At 39.2% G+C, this 20,240-nt stretch overlaps 1 protein-coding gene across 2 annotated transcripts; it reads right to left on the bottom strand.

Moving 5' to 3' along the window:
• Window positions 1–793: 793 nt before the first annotated feature.
• On the bottom strand, window positions 794–18,652 carry piwil2 (piwi-like RNA-mediated gene silencing 2). 2 transcript variants are annotated; one of them, XM_053421172.1, is made up of 23 exons: window positions 18,234–18,652; window positions 18,039–18,151; window positions 17,621–17,732; window positions 16,956–17,137; window positions 16,640–16,727; window positions 16,313–16,423; window positions 15,983–16,100; window positions 15,606–15,730; window positions 14,230–14,310; window positions 14,022–14,135; window positions 12,197–12,385; window positions 11,961–12,045; window positions 11,474–11,566; window positions 7,702–7,842; window positions 7,287–7,400; window positions 6,253–6,441; window positions 5,465–5,566; window positions 5,224–5,340; window positions 3,897–3,985; window positions 3,501–3,606; window positions 2,994–3,247; window positions 2,242–2,349; window positions 794–995 (listed from the first exon to the last, which is right to left on the bottom strand). In XM_053421172.1, exons 1-23 carry the CDS (start codon window positions 18,650–18,652, stop codon window positions 839–841), a joined length of 3,207 nt encoding a protein of 1,068 aa, XP_053277147.1. In that variant the 3' UTR covers window positions 794–838. The 2 variants fall into 2 exon arrangements, with proteins under 2 accessions (XP_053277147.1, XP_053277148.1); XM_053421173.1 differs by having other exon boundaries at window positions 16,959–17,137; window positions 18,039–18,147; window positions 18,245–18,652.
• Between the last annotated feature and the right edge of the window lie 1,588 nt (window positions 18,653–20,240).

The following is a 20,240-nucleotide window of genomic DNA, read 5'->3' as shown; positions in this document are numbered from 1 at the left end:
CCTAAGCCAGACCTTTATTTGGCAAGAAAATCCCATCAGACATGATACAGCTCATTGTCTTGTGGTCTTAATTCCACCCACTCTGTGTTAGCAGCAATCTGACAGTTGAATAATTTCCTGGCCATAACATTCACTTTGTTTGTTTGTTTGTTTGGTTGGTGTTGTGGTGTCTGGCACAGAGCACTCAGTGTTGCAGGTGGGAGCAGAGGTGTAAAAAGGAAAGATGTTTATTGAAACAGAGTAGCACCAAGAGAGCTCTTCGTATTTTGTGGAAAATGTGTCTGAAGTTGCACTGAGAATAGCCGTGTCCGAACAACGTCTGTTTCTGGTGAAAAGTCACTCAACTGCACAATAAGTGACTTTAATGACAAGAACAAACCAAACACTTGCAGTAAATGTGCAGTCACAGTAATATATTGCTTAAAATGTAAATAAACTATCTCCACTAAACTCTCCAACCAGTGGGTGAAATGGGCATCAAAAATAAACTACAGTATAATCCCACGTAACTCGACATGCAGCCATGACATAATGCTTAAAACACAAATACAAATATCAAACTGTCCCAAACCGTTGGATTAAATCTGTATAAAAAAAACAATTCTACACTCTACATAGACTGGCTTTAAACATTTTTCCTGCTAACGTGGGAGACATCTGATAAAGCCTGTGAACAATCTACTATCCAAATTTTAAAGGTTTAAGTACCACATGTCAATAATGAATCCCTCATGAATACAATTGAGTTGTTGTCATTCTCTTCTTTCCATACTGTCTCTCTTCATGGCTGGTTTTGCTGTAACTTGAGCAGTTTGTTTGTGGCAGTGACTGGTACAGCTCAAAGGAAGAAGAGCTTGTCTGATAGCTGGATGGCTGGCTCAGAGTGCAGGAACTGGCCAGATAGGAAAGCCAGTTTGTGGGCGTACTTGCATGGTGCTGGAACACGAATGGTGCCCGGCCAGTTCCAGTACAAATGGCACATCTTGAAAGTCAGCCTGGTGTTTGGACAAAAGAAAAAGCACATTTGTTTTGGAACTGATAAAACAATGACATTACACATTTCCCTTGACCTAAAAATATATCAAAACAATACATACAATAACAGCAACATTCAAATTAACACCACAACAGACGTTTCCGCACAGATTTGATCACTTTTTCCCCCAGTCTGCTAGTGAGGGTCTTCTTGTTCCTCATTTGTAATGCAGTTTTCTTTCAGCTTATACTAGAATGCTGTTTATATTACCCTATTTTTACACTAAAATTGGAAGGTGCACACCAGATTTATAAACATGGATAAACCCACCAGAAAAAAGGCAATTACTTCCTTCTCAATGGCAGTAGAGGACTTTGTCTGTTTTTCTCCTCTGATGAGTCATGTCACAAACACACCTGAAACAAGCTCATTAGAATCCAAACTGTCTTGCCTGTCAGGTTTCTGACGAGTTTGTATCGCACAATACAAAGAAAGGAAATGCTAATGCACTTTGTTCCCAAATTGTAGAAAACAATAAGTACACAAACTTTCATGGCTATTCATGCACCAACGCCTAAGAGTTCAATGCATATGGTCACGCCAGAATTGGCGAATGCAATTGTGGAAGAGCTGTGAACACTTATGATTTGATCTCACTTCATCGCTGTGTGCAAATTAACATATTTGTGTTCAAGAAATTGTTTTTACTTAGTCTGAGTTTACACGTGTCCGATGACAGTGTGTTTGTGAGTCTTATAAGATGACGATGTTAATAAGAAAAGATGCATGAAGAACTTCAGCAGTTTCTTCAATGTATAGCAACAATCTATAAATCCAACGGCACAATGTGGATGGACCGAGTTAGATAAATGAAAAATAATCTTGTTACATATCCAATAATGGTATTGCTTTCTTCACCTGTAACCTATAAAGCTGCAGCATTACACGTTTGAAATGGCAAGTAGCAGTAAAAACCAGGTGACAGGACATGTTGCAAGTTCTTGATGAGAAGATGGATCTTGAGGAAAACCTTGAAAAACACTTGATATGTGCATGGATATTATCTGTGATTGTTGCCACAGCCAATGCTTATCTTCAGGGATCTTGATTTGCCAAACCTTTGTTCTTTATATTCTAAATATTTAAAAGCTGGCCAACAAATTATTTACTCATCCACTTATATATGGAATTGGCTAAATGTTATGAATTTATAAGAGCACAAGGTAGAAAGATCCTTAGTGGAAAAGAACATGTTTTATCACTACCTTTGTAAATGGTCTGGTGAGAGGTTCGCTGTGTTGTACAAAGAGATGTAATGTGTTGGAAGTCCACAGCCCTGGCGAATGTGATGTGCCATCAGATAGAAGTCCACCCTGAATAAATAAAAATCATTTCATGGTTAAAATGTTGTGTAGCTAACATCAGATACACCCAAGTCTTTGATGGTTGCCTTATCAAAGTGCACATATTTACTACTCTTGCCAGGAGTTGGGGCTGAAGCTTTTTGATGTACACAAGTAAAAAAAACTGATAAAAAACCGTGCTCCTCTTCTGCTACCCTGTGATGTCGGGCTCGCCTGTCTTCTTCGAGCATCAATTACAATATTTTCATGATATGCTAATTTAATTGTGTAGTATATTCAGCCCCCTCACAAACCATCTCACTCCACATTGTCATATATGCCATCTATGGCCTAAAGCTGGATACAGACTGAAACCACAGTTATGACTGTTGTAAGTATACAGATTACATAGCTTTTTGCACAGTGGAGTTTTTCCACAGAAGGATATAAAAAACATACACAGGACCATATTTGAAACTGTGCCTTGGAAAAAACGTTTTACCCTACAACCTTTGAACAAGGTGAACAATGACTGCTGCTTTGATTGTATGTGATTTAAAAAAAATCCTTCCAAAAAACTTCAATGCAGCATCTGTACATCTGATAAACATTTTAATTGTGATAAAACTAAGAGCTTAAATAAGGATCTAGACAACTTGTTCACATAGACTGACCTGTCTGAGTGAGTGAGGGTGTGATCAACAATAGTCCCAGGTGGAGGAGTGCCAAAATTGTTTGAAGTGCAGGAGTACAGGGTGGTGCTGATGCGCTTTTGCACCACAATGAAGACTAGCTTGGGCTCATAGCTGGGGAAGTTCTCAAAGCATTTGATTAGCTGTGGGATCTCGTACTGCTCCACGGTCTTCAGCTGGCCATCTGACACACCATCCCGGTACACAACAATCTTCTCTGGCAAGTTGTGGTTCACCTGTACAGACAAACATACAGTTATGTGTTATATAGAAGTTGGTAATTAAACTAAAGTTGTTCAATTTCCATTCAATCTAAACATCCCTTTTCTGCATTTACACCTATCATTTTACTTTATGCTGATATCTCTAGACAAAGATTGCAACAATACTTTTAGCAAAACTCTGAACCAGATCAGAGGAAAAGAGAATACAAGGAGGAGATGATCCCAGTGGTTGAATTGACATTTTTTGAGTGTTAGTAGAATCTACCTCGTAGTACTTCTGCAATGCAGCCAGTAAGCAAACTCTGAAGCCCTTTATCAGTTCCTCAGTGGGTGACTGGAAAGTGACTCTTGAGTACCAGCGGGTCATTGAGCTGGATAGGAAAACATCAAATGCATATGGTGTTGAGATAGCAACACTGCTCTTTTAAAAGCAGTGCAAGAAAGAGGTGGAACACGTGGTTATTCAGTAAAACACAAACATTTATACCACATATTTATGGTTTGTCTTCATAAATCTGGTCGTTCCAGTTATTTAAGAAGAAACTCGTTTTCTTCATGGTGCAATCCTGTAACATGTTTTACAGGTTGCACTTTGAGTTCCATGAGACACACAACTGCAGAGGAAACATTGAATCTACACAAACAAAGAAAAAGTTTTTACCTGTTCACACTTGCAACAAAGCCCATGATTGACTGATGTTTCTTGCTGGTGTCATGGTGGACATCAACTCCAACAACCATGAGGTTTTTCTACTCAAGACAGGGGTTAATTATATCTCCATCCACTGCAATGTTAAAATCTCATATTTCCACATGAATCTAGGGCTGGGCGATATGGAAAATGTTCCATATCAGTCTATATGGATATATATTGCGATATAAATCCGATAACCTGAAAATAAATGTTTTGCACATTTGTTTTTCTACAATATTCTTAAATTTTTTCCTATGCACAAAACTGATTTTACATGCTCATATAATCATCCTGTGCCACTGCACTTTACCTTTAACATTTCATACAGAGCGCTACTGTGAAAAGTTGAAAATAATGTACATACCCAGCATAGTTATTGATAAAATAATTTTTTCTTCTATTGCTTTTTTGTATTTTCTTTTATTCCCTTGTCTACCTCATTCTGACATGCCTGCTGCTCTAACAACTCAATTTCCCCGTTGTGTTGATAAGTAAAGTTTGATCTCATCTGATCTTAAATCAGCGCCCCTAAGGCTACTACTGTGCCGGTCAAAAAATTACTCTGCTCCTCTGATGTTTTCTAATCGGTCACACTTAGAACTGATCTTTATATAAACCTGTGGCATTCATATTCATGTTCCTGGGTAAACCGGGAGTCGCTTCTTCTGCAACAAATAAGGTAAAACACAGCGTTGTGTCGTAATCTGCAGGAGGAACTTCTGTCTGTAGGTGTGTGTGAGTGTGTGTGTGCGTGCAAGCTAAACTTGTGACCAGTGATGGTTTTTATTGGTAAAGTTTTAAGTGAGCGCACGTCAGAGAGGAGATGCGGAGGAAGCAGACTGACAGAGACTCCGACACAGGGCAAGCGGACAGTAAAAACATGGAAGGGATGAGTTCTATCAACGTTATATTGAAGAAAAGTTATATTGTGATAATTATTGATATCGTTGTATTGCCCAGCCCTACATGAATCTGAACAATTTCCTCTTCAAATATGGTGCATAATTTCCAGAGTACCCACCATGATATTTTCCTCATTGTTCAGTGCCAATAGATAAACTGTGATCTTCCTGAGCTTTTTAAGACTCGATCAGGCATTAAAGATCAAAAATCTTCTGATAAAAAAAGTTGGTGGGTGGTCAGGTCACCGGGAGTTGATTATGTACTCACTGTTGCACACTACTATTACCAAGTGATAACACTTAGATTCCAGAGGCCAGTTTTCAGACTTGCAGACTAAAAGACAGATATCTATTTGAGCCACAGAGCTCTTAAGTCCCTGCGTTATACTCACCAGAGGAATGTTGATGGTCCACAGCTCTCCTCCTAACTTGCTGTTCATCTGCAGGAGTATCTTTTGGGCAACGCTCTTCAGCTTCTGTTGCTGGGAAATTGTCCGAATGTTGATGGCCTGACAATAACAAGTGATAAAAAGAACATGCTTTAATATGGCACAAAATATATATATAAAAAACATTTACAACATACATTGTTATCCTCTAACACTAATACAACCATGCATAAAGACTACAAACCTGGGATGGGATGGGACTTTTAATGCAGCAGAGCTTTTTTATGGCACTGTACAGATCGTCTCTGTTGCCGACCATGATACAAACTACTAGCTGCATGTTGGGCTGCAAAACAGATGAGAAAAGATGGTTACACACAATCAATTTTAACAAGGTCAAAAAACAAAACAAACTTGAGCAGATATATACATTTACATCTTACGTGCTGAAAAACCACAGCATTCAAAGATGGACAAAATGCCAAAAGATTAAGTCACGGTTTGGATTTTAAATGGTTTTCCATCTGCCTGGAGAAAACAATGTTTCATAAAATAATTAGAAGACACATCAGTGCAGTTTGGACGAAATAGGCTAAAAACATGTAAAACTATTAAGCGCTTTACATTTGCTATGGTTGCCCTTGGCAACAAGGCAGAAACGACTGTCAGTCATTTTGTGTTCTCGTTTGTGTAGCAGATATGTAGTTAAAAATAGAGAAAGAACTTGCGTTTTAGATTCAAGTAACTGTTATTAGTCACAAGGGTTTGCTTGTGGATGAAAGGCATTATATCTAGGTATAAATATCTAATCACTTATCAATCTATAATAACTGCAGCCACTGTAAAGTAATTAATATTCCTCTGTATGTCTTTAGTGTTATGTTGATCCTGTTTCAAGACATCAAATGTCAGAAATGCAAACACTTTAAACATGTGCCACTAGATTAGGTTTAGCTCTATTATGACTTCTCCATGTTGCATTTAAATCCCAACATTTGTCTCTTTACATTTTTTTACATGTTAATGTCATACTTCACTGGTGAGCTGACAATGGATGCTCTTGACGTAACTCTCAGTGCGATCATCCTTCAGCTCCACACAAATGGGTCGTTCCAGTCGCATCCCAATAGGCCCGGCCACCTTTTTAAAAGTGGAGACCAGCTCCTCAGCCTGCTCGGCACAGCGCCGGGGGTAGAAGATGGCCCAGATGTTCAAGGGGATCTAAGGAGTAAGATGAAGAAACAAAGCAACACGTTGACATTGCACTGAGTCAGCTAAAATATTTCTAATGGATAAAGGGTGATTAGCTCATCTAAGTTCACACTTTAACGCAGTTTTTTCCACTTGTGTGCAGCATTACATGTGAAAATCCAATCTCAGAGCTGACATTTTGATTCTGTTGCGATTCACTGAGGAGGGCAGATAAAAACTGTGGCCATCATCACTACAAACAGTTTTGGAAATTAAGATGACCATAAGCCAGCTATTGACTCTGGGAAAAGTTACCGTCCTGTGGTTGTATGCCTTCCCCAACCAGTGCAGTTCACATACAATCCAGACTTGCATGATGATATCATGACCTTTGACTTTAATCAACTGATCCTTAAGTCCAAGCGACAACTGAAAATCCACAGAGGCAAAACTGAGATGAAATGTTAAAGAGGCCAAATCATGTTTTATGAGGCCACTTTGATCTTAATGTTTGAGCTCAAACATTTGTGTTAACTTTGAATTGATTCTTGAGATGCCCTTAAGACACTCACAATGCAAATATGGGTTTTGGGAGGTCACCTTGAACAGTTCATCCTCGAGTCCAACTGAATGTTTGTTCGAAATTTGAAGAAATTTCTTCAAGGTAAAAATATAATGTTTTCATTCACAAGAATGAGACGGACAGAAAAAATAATGCCTCCGGCCCCTGGCTGTCACCTCTGCAGAGGCACAGGCTGGAGAATGTTGTTGCCTCACTTGCTCAACTTTCCAGTTGTTGTTTTTTCTTTTTACCATGAGTTTAATTATGTTAATCCAAAATAAAAGGCACTGCCAAAGTTATCTCATATACTCACAGAACTGATTGAGGGATCCCTGACAATCTCTCTGGACCAGGAAACATCAGCACCCGTGGTGAAAGACGAAGACTGCAGGCAGATGGTTTCAAGAGGCAGAGTTCTCCCTTTGAACTGTAACAAAGGATACATTACACAACATGTCAAATTCTAGTGAGCTATAACGAAATGGTTATGTAAACATGAACATTAAAATACGTCTTAAGGGAACTTCAAAACTTCTTTTACATTTTTATGTTATGCAGACTGACATTCAAAAGTAGAGCACAGCTCAAATTCAAAGAAGAGTTAAGTCAGAATTCACTGCATTGTCAGACTAAAAGGAGGGAGTGTGATCTTGAACAAATATAGCATTGATCATGTTATACCATTGTCTTGGCCGTCAACAAAACTACTAAGTGTTCTGTATTCTTACCACTAAGATTTTGGAGTCAATCTCCAGTCCCCATCGGCTGAGCTCCTTCTGACTCTCAGGGTTAGTGCTGACGTTCTTTAGAAGCTGTTTTATTGAGTGGGTGTGCTGCTCACTGCTCATGTTGATGTGAATGGTCAGGTCCTACAGAAATGAAAAATAGTCTCATTAAACGTGCAGTCAGTTTTTTTTATTACCAGTTTTTATAAAAGTAATTTAAAACCCAGATCCTTCAGAACGATATTTTGTTTCTCAATTTTCTAATCTTAGGCACAAAGTACCTCAATTTATTGTGTCTTACAGTTTGTCTGAATACTGCTTCTGTGGTTGGAGAAATTATATATTGATAGGACTGCAACTAACATCTGATAGTCGATTAGTCATCGATTAATCGGATTATGAATGACACAAATCTCAGTTGCTCTTATTTAGCCAACAGCTTTTAAATTTAGCTTGAGGTTGTTCGAGGCATGTGATGACTGAAAATAAAGACAATAAAGATCGAGACTAAAAAAATTTCTTTTAATAAACTTTGCTAAGAAAAATCAAGTTTTTGTCCATTAAAAACCAAGAACAGGCAAAGTACTGATACTTAAAATAAATTAAAATGCATCGTTTACGTTACGATGTCAAACCTCCTCCTGAAATGCGCCTGTGTACTGCTTCCATGGAGAGCAGGTCCGCCCTACAGATATTGCACGTAGTTTTTTTCAGGCAATGTTGAGGGTGAAGTTCTTCCCGCGATGCTGTTGCAGTGGACGCCGCCATTGGTCCATGTTTTGTCGCTATTGCACATGCGCGACTTTCAGAGATAGGAAGGAAGCGAGATGGCTCACTCCTCAGCTACTTCCATCAGCACCTCCGGTAAATCAACGTTTAGTTCAGCTGCACAGCACGAAAAACATGCGCTATGACTAATCAACGAATCGTAGAGTAAATTCGTCTGCAACCATTTTTGTCATTGATTATTGTTGACGTTGAATAATCGTTGCACCCCTATATATCGATTATAAAAAAAGGTGGGCAACTAATAAAGTAATCGATTAGCCGTGTCTGTTATAATGCATCGCATCCACTGCAGCAACATCTCTTTAAGTGGGGGCAGTAAACCAGCCAATACTGAGCTGGGACATTCTGACCAATGTTAATTACCTTCCATTAGGATTCATCTCCTTGGGTCTAACCACACAGTCTTCTTGATTTTGATGAAACTCGATTGTTCTTTAACCCAAGTGGACATCCAGTTAAAAAATAAAAGAAGCCTACAAGCTGCAGCTACAACTTCACAGGATCATCTTGTGGGAGGATTTTAGACAGAGACCCAAACTCTGCACATTAGCAGTGACTTTTCACCCAAGTGCAACAGCAATGTATGGTCACGTGATGCATAAACATCAGAGTGCTTTGTTTAGACTGGTTCATTTACCATTTATCACCACCCAAGTATAAATCATAAGGATTATTTACAAGCAGAACTTATTTATTTGCCACTGTTGTTATGTTCATGTAATGTTTACTTTAACGACCACGTATAAGTGAGAAAATGGCATAAATGAACATTAGACTTTTTTCTATTTGAGGCCATAATTTGTGTACTGGATAATACAGAAGTGCTGCTTATATTTTGTTAACCTTAATTAATAATAATAATTAATTAATTAATATGAATGGGATGGATATATCCTCTCAGTATAGAGAGGATATACAGTGGATAGAAAAAGTCTACACACCCCTGTTAAAATGCAAGGTTTTTGTGATGTAAACAGATGAGACAAAGATAAATCCTGTCTGAACTTTTTCCACCTTTAATGTGATCTTTTACGTGAACAATTCAATTGAAAAAACAAACTGAAATCTTTTAGAGGGAAAAATACAAATAAAAAACTAAAATAATGTGGTTGCATAAGTGTGCACACCCTCTTATAACTGGGGATGTGTCTGTATTCAAAGTTAACCAATCACATTCAAACTCATTTAAATGTAGTCTGTACACACCTACCATCATTTACAGTGACTCTGATTAATCCTAAATAAAGTTCAGCTGTTCTAGTAGGATTTTCCTGACATTCTCTTAGTTGCAACTTACAGCAAGAGCCTTGGTTCGCAGAGAGCTTCCTAAGCATTAAAGGGATCTCATTATTGAAAGGTATCAGTCAGGAGAAGGGTACAAAATAATTTCCAAGGTATTAGATATACCACGAAACACAGTGAAGACAGCCATCATCGAGTGGAGAAAATATGGCACAACATTGACATTACCAAGAACTGGACATCCCTCCAAAATTGATGAAAAGACAAGATGAAAACCGGTCAGGGAGGCTTCCAAGAGGCCGACAGCAACATTAAAGGAGCTGCAGGAATTTCTGGCAAGGACTGGCTGTGTACTACATGTGACAACAATCTTCCGTATTCTTCATGTGTTTGTGCTATGGGGCAGGGTGGCAAGACAGAAGCTTTTCTTACCAAGAAAAACCTCCAAGTTCGGCTAAATTTTGCAAAAACATACATGAAGTCTCCAAAAGCATGTGGGAAAATGTGTTATGGTCTTATGAAACCGAGGTTGAACTTTTCGGCCATAATTCCAAAAGGTAAGTTTGGCGCAAAAACAACACTGCACATCACCCGAAGTGAAGCATGGTGGTGGCAGCATCATGCTTTGGGGCTGTTTTACTTCAGCTGGAACAGGGGCCTTAGTCAAGGTGGAGGGAATTATAAACAGTTAAGAAAAACCAGTCAGTTTTGGCACAAAACCTTCAGGCTTCCGTTAGAAAGCTGAAGATGAAGAGGAATTTCACCTATCAGCATAACAATGACCCAAAGCACACATCCAAATCAACAAAAACATGGCTTCACTAGAAGAAGATTCATGTTTTGGAATGACCCAGCCAGACCCCAGACCTGATTCCAACTGAACATCTGTGGGGTGATCAGAAGAGGGCTGTGCACAGGAGATGTGCTCGTAATTTGACAGATTTGGAGCCCTTTTGCAAAGAAGAGTGGGAAAATATTGCCAAGTCAAGATGTGCCATGCTATTAGACTCCTACCCCAAAAGACTGAGTGTTGTAATAAAATCAAAAGGTGCCTCAACAAAGTATTAGATTAAGGGTGTGCACACTTATGCAGCCAGGTTATGGTAAGTTTTATATTTTTTATTTTTCCTCCTAAAAGATTTCAGATGGTTTTTCAACTGAATTGTTCACCTTATAGGACACATTAAAGGTGGAAAAAGTTTGGACAGGATTTATCTTTGTCTCATTTGTTTACATCACAAAAACCTTGAGATTGAACAGGGGTGTTTAGACTTTTTATATCCACTGTATGTATATATATATATATATATATATCTTTCAGGGATGGGCATAATTAATCGACGATCGATTAATTGATCATTAAGAATTTCATCGATGACATTATTTTTTCATCAATGAAAACTATTTCATGTTCGCTCTGTGGCAGGAGGTCGGAATACCCGAGTTGCCCTGAACGCAGCACAGCGAGGATGTTAGCAGCTGGAGGAGGCAGCCCGAAGCTAGCCTCCGCTGCTCGGCTTCATGTCCGCACACGGACCGTTAGTCCACGCGGAGGGGAACCCGGACACACCCGGCTCTGGGTGAGGGGTTCCGGGAGTGAGGGCGTGACTGTAGATACTACTACAGCAGTGACTAACCACACTGAACTTCATACAAAATTAGCTTTGACTCACCTATGGTTTACAGTCTCTAAATGAAGTATTGTTGTGAGATTCGAATAACAGAACAAGAACATCAAATTTACCTTCATAGCTCGGAAGTCCTTCCTCATTTTGTCAGGGATTCCTGTCATGAAGGAAAGCTCTGGCACTAAAAGGATCTCTCCAGTAATGATTTGCTGTAAAAAACACAAAAATAAATTTTTCTTAGTGTCATTGCATTTCTGGTGAACTAATGGACAACCTGCAGTATTCATTTGTGTAAGTATTAATTGTGTCTACTGTTGATGGAAAACCCCTTTTCCCCATATAAGACACACTCACCTGGAAAAATGTGGGAAAGCTGTTATGAGCAATTATTTGATATATTTTTGTGCATTTACAAGGCCCGACAAGATCCAACAAAATTCAGGACACATTGTAGCCACAAGGTGGCATAGTGATGCAACAATTCATGTCACATCAGCTGAGTGCTCCACCGTGAAGAGGTTAAGTAAAGTTAAAATTCAGTTCAGTCATGATTAAACCTGACTGTTGCTTCTTACAATGACAGATGCTTAAGAGGGGTTTTACCTTTCCTCCGGGCTTGGACCTCTCCTTAGGTCGATGCATGAGTAGGGGTTGATCCATCTCATTGATTGTTATCCCATAGTTCTTGCTGTTAAAATGTGGAATGTCAATGCAAAGCAAAAAAACAACAAAAAACTAAGCAAAAGCAAAATATAAGAAAGGCTTTCATTGCTGCTCTGAAATAGGCTGTCATCGACATACGTTACTCAGTTCCAAATTCAGGAAAAGAGCAGTCTCACCTGTAGTATTCCACAAACGTGGTTTTTGTGCCATCCATCAAAGTGAATGTATCTTTAGGCGACTTGCTCCACTCAATGTCATCAATGCGGTAGGTGCGGTTGTTGTAGCGGGTGATGACAATGCTGCCAATCAGTTCTTTGGTGCACTCGTCTTGGAAGTTCTCCCTGCTCTGCTGGTACAACATGTTCCTGGCAGAAAGCAAGGGCCACTAGTCAGTTTTCCCCTTTTCTAGTTTTAATACAAGGCCCAGTTCCTTGTCTTTTCAAACAGAACAGCCATAGCCATGACAAGATTATAGCTGTTCACAAATAATCTATAGAAAAAAACAAGCCTGTTGCATTTGTCAAGTCGTTGCCCCTTGACTCACCCCTTCATCTGCACACTCAGAGTGGGTAGCGTTATAGTAGTCAAGGTTTTCACAGTTCTGTCTCTGAGGACAAGAATGTCAAACCTAGTTTTTAAATATGTATGACTACATCACAGTATATGACATTTATATGGCCCTGTGTAGTGATGGTATTTTCAATGTTGAAACATGCATGAGCATGTGCGAGTACCCTTATCAAAGATGCTACCCTCATTTTTTTTAGTATCCAATAGGATTTATTATTTTTGATCAGTAGACCTCCTTCCAGCCAGCAGGTTACTTGCAATGAAAAGACAAATTGTGATTCTTAAGAAAAAGTTACTGTGTGTAACGAATATTATATTCTGAAAAATTACTAGAGCTGAACGATTAATTGCATTTGCGATAAAATCGCGATATGATAAAATGTGATTTTATTATTGCAACATGCGCGATTAAAACGTGCGAAAGAGAGTAGGGCTCTGGGATGCTCTCCTCAACCGCAGCAAGAATGCCGCGGGACCACAAAACTCCTCCGATCCAGAAGATAGCGAAGCAGGCCTGCATCACCTACAGGGTCCTAAAGTCTTCGGCTGACGTGTCGGACTCACAGAGCAAGCTCATCTCGCCGGTGGCCACGGTGCGGGCGGCTGACCTGAAAATCGCTCCCCGGAAAAGCAAGCCGAGCTCCGGGGCGGCGCGGCTCCAGAGCCCCCCGGTCACCTACATGCACATCTGTGAGACGGAGGTGTTCAGCATGGGGGTGTTCCTGCTGAAGCCCGGCGCCTCTATACTGCTGCACGACCACCCGGACATGAACGGGAATCTACGTAGCTGCTGATCCGCAAGCTGCCCTTCCAGCGCATCCAGCTGGCCCGCCGCATCCGCGGACACAGAGCTTAAACTGCTGCTGCTCCACTTACTATAACAACGCCGCATTCCTACGATTGTAAAATGCAATTCAATGTGGAAGTAATCCAAGTATTCAGAATACAGTTACTCAGATTAGTTAATGTAATGGAATACGTTACAGATTACATTGTTGGGCATGTATTTTGTATTCTGTAACGGAATACGTTTAGAAAGTATCCTTCCCAACACTGGAAATGTTACTGACTTGGGAGCAGTCAGACACCTATAATTTAAAAAATGTTTTTCTCAAGATGGTAAATTTTGCACACAGGTTTTTAAAAAACTTTACTTTACTATACAAAAAAGAATATTGTACAGTAAATGTATCTAATATTGTGTTGGTCATATTTAAATCATTCATTATGTTTTTTTTGGGGGGGGGGAAAGAGGATAAAATAAAAAAATCACATATTAAATCGCAATCGCAATATTTAAAATATAAATCACAATTAGATTATTTCCCCAAATCGTTCAGCCCTAAAAATTACTCAATTAAACTTTTAGATAAAAGCTTGCACTTACTTTAACAGCTAAATGTATGTTTTAGATTTGCTGTTTGAACTCACATGACATCCAGCACAGAGTCATTCCGCAAGACTTTGTGAGATATATCCACACACAGGAACAGGCCTCCGTCTGTCTGCTTGATGCATGTTGAATAGCCTGGCCACACTTGAAGCCTAAACAAACAGACAAATAGATGATGTAATGACTGAATAGGTCATGATATCAGTGGTGTCTGCCCTATTGTGTTAAACTCAACTCATTACTAACCGATGTTTGGCGAGAATGACTGCGCTCTCTGGATCGTAATGATTTCTGCCCACCAACTTCAGTCCAACTATTTTCATTACCCTTAGAAAACAAGAACAAAACAGGGTCATGTGCCGTCATCAAACCGTCCAACTAGTTACATGAGTAAGAAGGTTGTGATGGTAAGGTTATTTCATTGAAGGGCTTTTACATAGAGAAAAGTATTACATTTTCTGCTGCAGTCTGGTTGAGTGTGAGACAGATCAGTAGAACACAGCTGTATGCAGATGTTTGGACACCTGTGGTTCTGATTTTTGAGATACCTTTCTTGAAATGTTAATCTATTAATTTTACAAACTGGAAACAAGAAAGAAAAAAGTTATTGAGGTATGTGAAAAGTTTGGCTCCAAACTATAATATGTTTAAAACTTAGTTCATTAACAATTTAGGTCTTAATTTAATTTTTAGGACTTGTATGATATTACTACTGGTTCATCGTTGAGTCTTTCATTTCTAATGGTCAGCTTATGACGAGCTGATCATATCTCACACTTCAAACCTTGTGGTAACACTAACTATGGGCTCGTCTAAAAAAACCTTTACTTTGGATATGAAAATTAAACTTGAGCGGGGGAGGCTATAAAAAGTTCTCAATGCGTAAAATTACATGGTTCACAATGCCAGGAAGCTCTTTATGAATGACGAGTTGCACCAGTACGATGTACCTATAAACATGGTGAACCAGTAGCCTGCCTAATTCTGCACTTATGAGAGTCCAACATGGACTGAAACATGTGCACTCCCTCTGCCTTTGCACATTATCTCAGTGTCTTTACAGCCATGTAATTTGTGATTAAAAAAAGACATTTTTAATTCACACTGAATCTTTCATGTTTTTTCTGACTACCGCATCAGAAAAGATGTATAACAAGGTTTCAAGACGCAGCTCAACCCATGCTTAAACCGAGCTCCTTGACGACAATCACCAAAACTGTTATGGAAAGCGTCAAAGAAAAACTGTTTTAAGCACTGCATTAACCAAAACATTTGCACATGCTATAAATAGTTTATTTCTCCCATTTATTAAAGTTCATAAAATAAAAGTAGTAGGACATTGCAATTTGAATAAAGTCTCCCTTTTTAAAGGCGGTTTGCTTTAGAAGTTTCTCAGTAAAATATGGAATTTGTACAGTGGTATTTGCATAAATCTGAATCTTTATGTCTGTTAAATTGGATAAGTCATATAGAGAACAAACAGCACATTTACAGCAATGAACACAGCTGAATGCAGGAAAATTATCCTTAAATAAGAAACTAATATCCTAAATATAATAACATAGTGATCAACATGTATTTTAAAGTGATAATTTATATATATATATATTTTTTTTAAATACCTCCTGAGCACCACATTGTAGAAAGGGATGCATAGATCTGAGTTGGGAGGCAGAATCTTCGTCATCTGGATTCGTATTTGTATTTCCTCGTCATCAGTCCGTCTCACACTCTTGAGGACAACCACCTTTATACCAAAATACAACAATCCAAACAAACAAACAAACAGGTCAATCTCTGTTAGATCTTGCATTGTGATTGATCTTACATTGCACAGTGAAAAAAATCTGTCATACACTTCAAAAAGGTACAGTAGGGTTTAGACAATAACAGGAATTCAGTCATATGCATACATTAACAATTTAAATCAACTAAAAAATTATAAATTTACAATTAACACATTAGTCAAACAAACACAAAAATAATCACTGATACCCACGTTATCCAGCTTTACAGGCAGGTACAGTATGGAGCCATCAAAAGCCACTACATCCCCTGTGGTTGGGCGGTGATCTTTCAACATGCCGAAACGCATCGACATTGATTCAACATTCGGACTGAAAGTACATGATCAGAAATGCACATGACTTCAAAGAATAAATTCATTAGGTATGGACTGACTTCCTCAATTCGGATTTGAGCATTGTGGCGCTAAGCACGTCTCCTGTTCGTTAATCTTTGCTTAAGTTTCAAATTTTGGTTCAAAATTTAATCAGCACTCAACCATATTCCGTTGAAAAAAAACAACAATCAATCACATGATACTTACGTGAATGTGACGTGGTACTGATAAACAGCGTCATTCTTGCAGCGAATGGAGATGTGGTTTGAGCCAATCGTTATTGGAGCTCCTTTTGTTCCAGCCTTAATTAGTGGCTCACTGAAAAGAATGGACATTCAGAAAAGGGGCCAACTGATCAAATGCAAAAAACTCAACATATCTATATTTATTGCATAAATGAATTGTTTAGGGTTTAAAGTGATCTTAACTGTAAGGGAACAAGTTTGCATTTCGTTTCTCAACCACCTGCCTGGAGCTCAGCTTGGTGTTTAGGTTCCTTGGGAGGTAATGGAGAAGGACAGATAGTATACTCACGGGACTGACTCCATTTTCAGCTGTTTTGTTGCTGGTGCAAAAGAAGAAAGCTCGAGGACATCATGGGTGGAGGGCACAGGGGGCATGGCTGTTTCACATGATTTATTTTTCATTAGACAATTTATTGATGGAGCTCACATTTTAACTTAAACCATTAGCTCATGCATGGGAAAAGTTGAAAAGAAGCTGCAGATTAAACTTTCTTGACATTTTTAACTACTTTCCCATTATAATTCCCGAAGCATAAATATCCACTTCAACCCATCTTAAAGAAAGAATGTCCCTGAATAGGCAGAATAATTTTTCAAAGTTTCCCTACCTGCATGGGAAGGCTGAGAGTGTAGGGCTGGTTGTGGTTCAGAGGCAACAGAAACCGACTCGACACGACCTGGAGGGAAAGAAGGAAGTAAGGGACGTCCTCTTCCTACTCCAAGCTGGGGCATCGCTGCTCTTCCAAGCCCAACCATAGTGTGTGGCGGCAAATTTCGTCCAAGGAAACTGTAATAGGTCAAATGACACAAAACCCAGGGTAACACATCACAATTTATATTGAAAATAAATTGCAAGAATTCAAAGTATTGGTACAGGCTACATTTATGCGAAGACAAATCCGATTTGACGTTTTTACAGTCAATATTTCAAAGATCCAACAAGAATTTCTCTACAAATCATGAGGAGGAACTACGCATAACTGAAATATCTGTCACCTTGAGGAGTCTGAGCTGATCTCACACAAGCAAAAGTTTCCCACATACGAAAGCACTTTTTCAATTTGACTGATCTTGTCTACAAAAGCTACAGAGTGAAATAAGCATGTCGATGCCAAACCTACAATGTATGCACCATACCGGTCAACCTGATGACAACAGAATTTAATATAGAGGATTCAATATTTTTCCCAAATCTTTTCTTCATGACATAATCAGTTGTTTGGAGTAAATATCTAGAAAAAATCCTGTTAATCAGGCAATCATTTCCTACCTGTGTCCTCTTCCAATCACCTCTTCAGGCTGGCCAACACTCTCTGGGCTACTGAGACCAGCTGGAGCATCGTGCAGCTTCAACTCTTCCATATCTCCAGTTGCACCTCTTCCTACAATGAAATTTAACAAATCAATTCTTGCTATTCAGCACATACAGTGACCAGGAGTGTAATGGCTATACTATAACCATTTATATGGATCAAAAAGCTTGGGATAGAATGGTTTGCATTTAATGAAGTTCTATCACATGCTAGTATTTGTCTTCCCTCTCTAGTCACTCTAGGCTCTGTTAATAGCTAACTGAGGTAGACCCATGCTACCGGCAGATTCAATCAATTCTTTGAAAAGCACTGCACAGTAGTTAACAATATTTATCAATAAACCAAGGCCTAATATATGTAACAAGTTTTAAATACCAACAACTGGTAGTGCTCCTCTTCCCCATGAAGTCAGGGAGGGCTCAATGCCCATTCCTCTAAACATGGAGATCAACGTTGATCCTTGACCATGGGTGGGCATGTCGACCTGTAAGCAGACAAATAATTACAATGGGTTGTATAATAATATTGAGGAAATTAAAACAAGCAAAAGTATACGAGTGCAGACCTATGCGTGTTCCCACCTCTTTTGCTCGCAAAGTCAAGGTCTCTTCTATAAGGCGTGGCGGTGGTGTTGGTCCATGCTGTGGCTGCAGACTAGGGTGGATAGCACCTCTCGCCAGTCCTACCTTGGGTTCAGCTGTTGGGAGGAGCAGTCCTCTGGCTCGTCCAAATCCTCCATCATCAGACTGCCCCAGCAGTCCCCTTGCTCTTCCAAGCCCAGGTTCAGTAATGGGTACATTTACGCCTCGACCCTGTGGGGCATTGCTAGGAATGGGGAAGCCTCTGGCTCGTCCTGCACCAGGACCTTCTGTTGGGAGCAGCAGCCCTCTGCTACGTCCCAGAAGCAGCTCCTCTGGCTGTAGTCCTCTTCCACGCCCCAGCCAAGGAACACCCGTCATACCATGAAGGTCTGGCTTGTTTGGATCCATTCACTCAACTTCTGATCCCACCAACAAGGGATGAACTAGAGGAAACAACCCATTGGATAAAGGTTAGTGTGGGATTCTCACACTAAAGCAGGAAACGGGGTCATTTCAGTTCAAATCCTTAAACTTTTGGACAGAACTGTCACAAATATTTAGGTTCTAAATTGGACAAAACCGGCAGGTTGAAGGACCTAGGTGAATTAATTTGTTTTCTTTGCAAACATGAAAACAACAAACAAAAGATTCTTATGTCACGAATTTTCCCATTCTATGTGCAAATAATGAAGTGTCATTTGTTTTTGAAGACCAAGAAGATGTTGTTTCCATCCAGTCTGAGTATACGAATGTGTCCAATGACGATGTGTTTGAGTGGGAGAGAGAGATTGAGCGGTGGAAGGAGGTAGAGAGAGACACGATAGCAGGCCGAGAAGGTGGGACTGAGTGAGTGAATTAATGTGAGCAGCTATGAAGATTTGAATCATTGAAGAAAAGTATAAATCATTATGTGGTCATCAGTGTTGATATTGTGGATTCATAGAGAGCCAGAGAGACACATAGGAAGAGAGAATTGATCCTCGAAGACGCATTCTCCAGACCATTATATAGCACAGTAATATACGGATCAAAAACTGATGATGGACTCAGTTGCAGAGAGACCATATATCTGTCCAATCACCCCCCTACTGGTCATAGCGCCATTTATAAAAGTCAATGACAGAGAAATGTTCTCATAAAAATTGAGAGGAACATATTTATTTGATCAGTACTCTAGCCTCAATATAATCATAACACGATTGTTCATAAAAGTTAAAGTTGAATTTCCAAAAATATATATGATTTTCTCGATGTCCACCAAATTTATTTTATAATGTCTGGTGCTGGACTGAAGTGTCCATATCCACATGAGGCTCTAACATCACTAAGAGCTTAATTAACTCAGGGTTCATACACATTTTGACCAAATAGATTCCATGACTTTTCAATAACTTAAAAAAAAAAATTCCATGACAGAACATTTTGTGAAATCTTGGTGTATATGCAAAAAAGTGTGAAAAATGTAGTATTTAAACTAACAATGAGGATTCCAAGGCATACAATATACCTTAAATGACACAAACCCAAGTATTTCTTTAAAAGCATATGAATCATTTAAAACTCAGCGTAAATGAACGACATGAAAATATGAATACAACAAATTTCCATGACCTTTCCAAAACTTTGGGGATTTTATTTTTTTCCGTGACTTTTCCAGACCCGTAAAAAAACACATTAAAATTCAATGACTTTTCCAGGTTTTTCCATGACCGTAGGAACCCTGTTAACTAATGAATACATTTGCTTCTCATTTGCTGTCAGTACATTAACTAAGAACACAACTCTGTACCAAGTTCATTTTAATACTAAATAAGATATATGTGTTACGAGGGGAGATTCTACCGCCATTTACATCCATTGCGTTAACCAGACACGACGGAGCCTGAGGTTAACAGCGCAGCCTCCATCTTTATGAAGTGATCGATAAATGTCACTAAAACCCAGGTGACGCTCATCGTCCATCAACTAACTAGTTAACTAAGTGAGCTAACTCTAT

This window comes from Pleuronectes platessa, chromosome 4 (genome assembly GCF_947347685.1).
Source record: "Pleuronectes platessa chromosome 4, fPlePla1.1, whole genome shotgun sequence".
Taxonomy (NCBI): domain Eukaryota; kingdom Metazoa; phylum Chordata; class Actinopteri; order Pleuronectiformes; family Pleuronectidae; genus Pleuronectes; species Pleuronectes platessa.
This window is presented reverse-complemented; position numbering and strand designations above follow the sequence as displayed.

Coding starts and splice junctions, on each gene's coding strand:
- piwil2 (XM_053421172.1), bottom strand. CDS start 18,652: ATGGATCCAAACAAGCCAGACCTTCATGGTATGACGGGTGTTCCTTGG. Junction 5,341..5,464: donor AAAGTCCCATCCCATCCCAG/GTTTGTAGTCTT, acceptor TGTTATTGTCAG/GCCATCAACATTCGGACAAT. Junction 3,248..3,500: donor CATTGCAGAAGTACTACGAG/GTAGATTCTACT, acceptor TTGTCTGTACAG/GTGAACCACAACTTGCCAGA.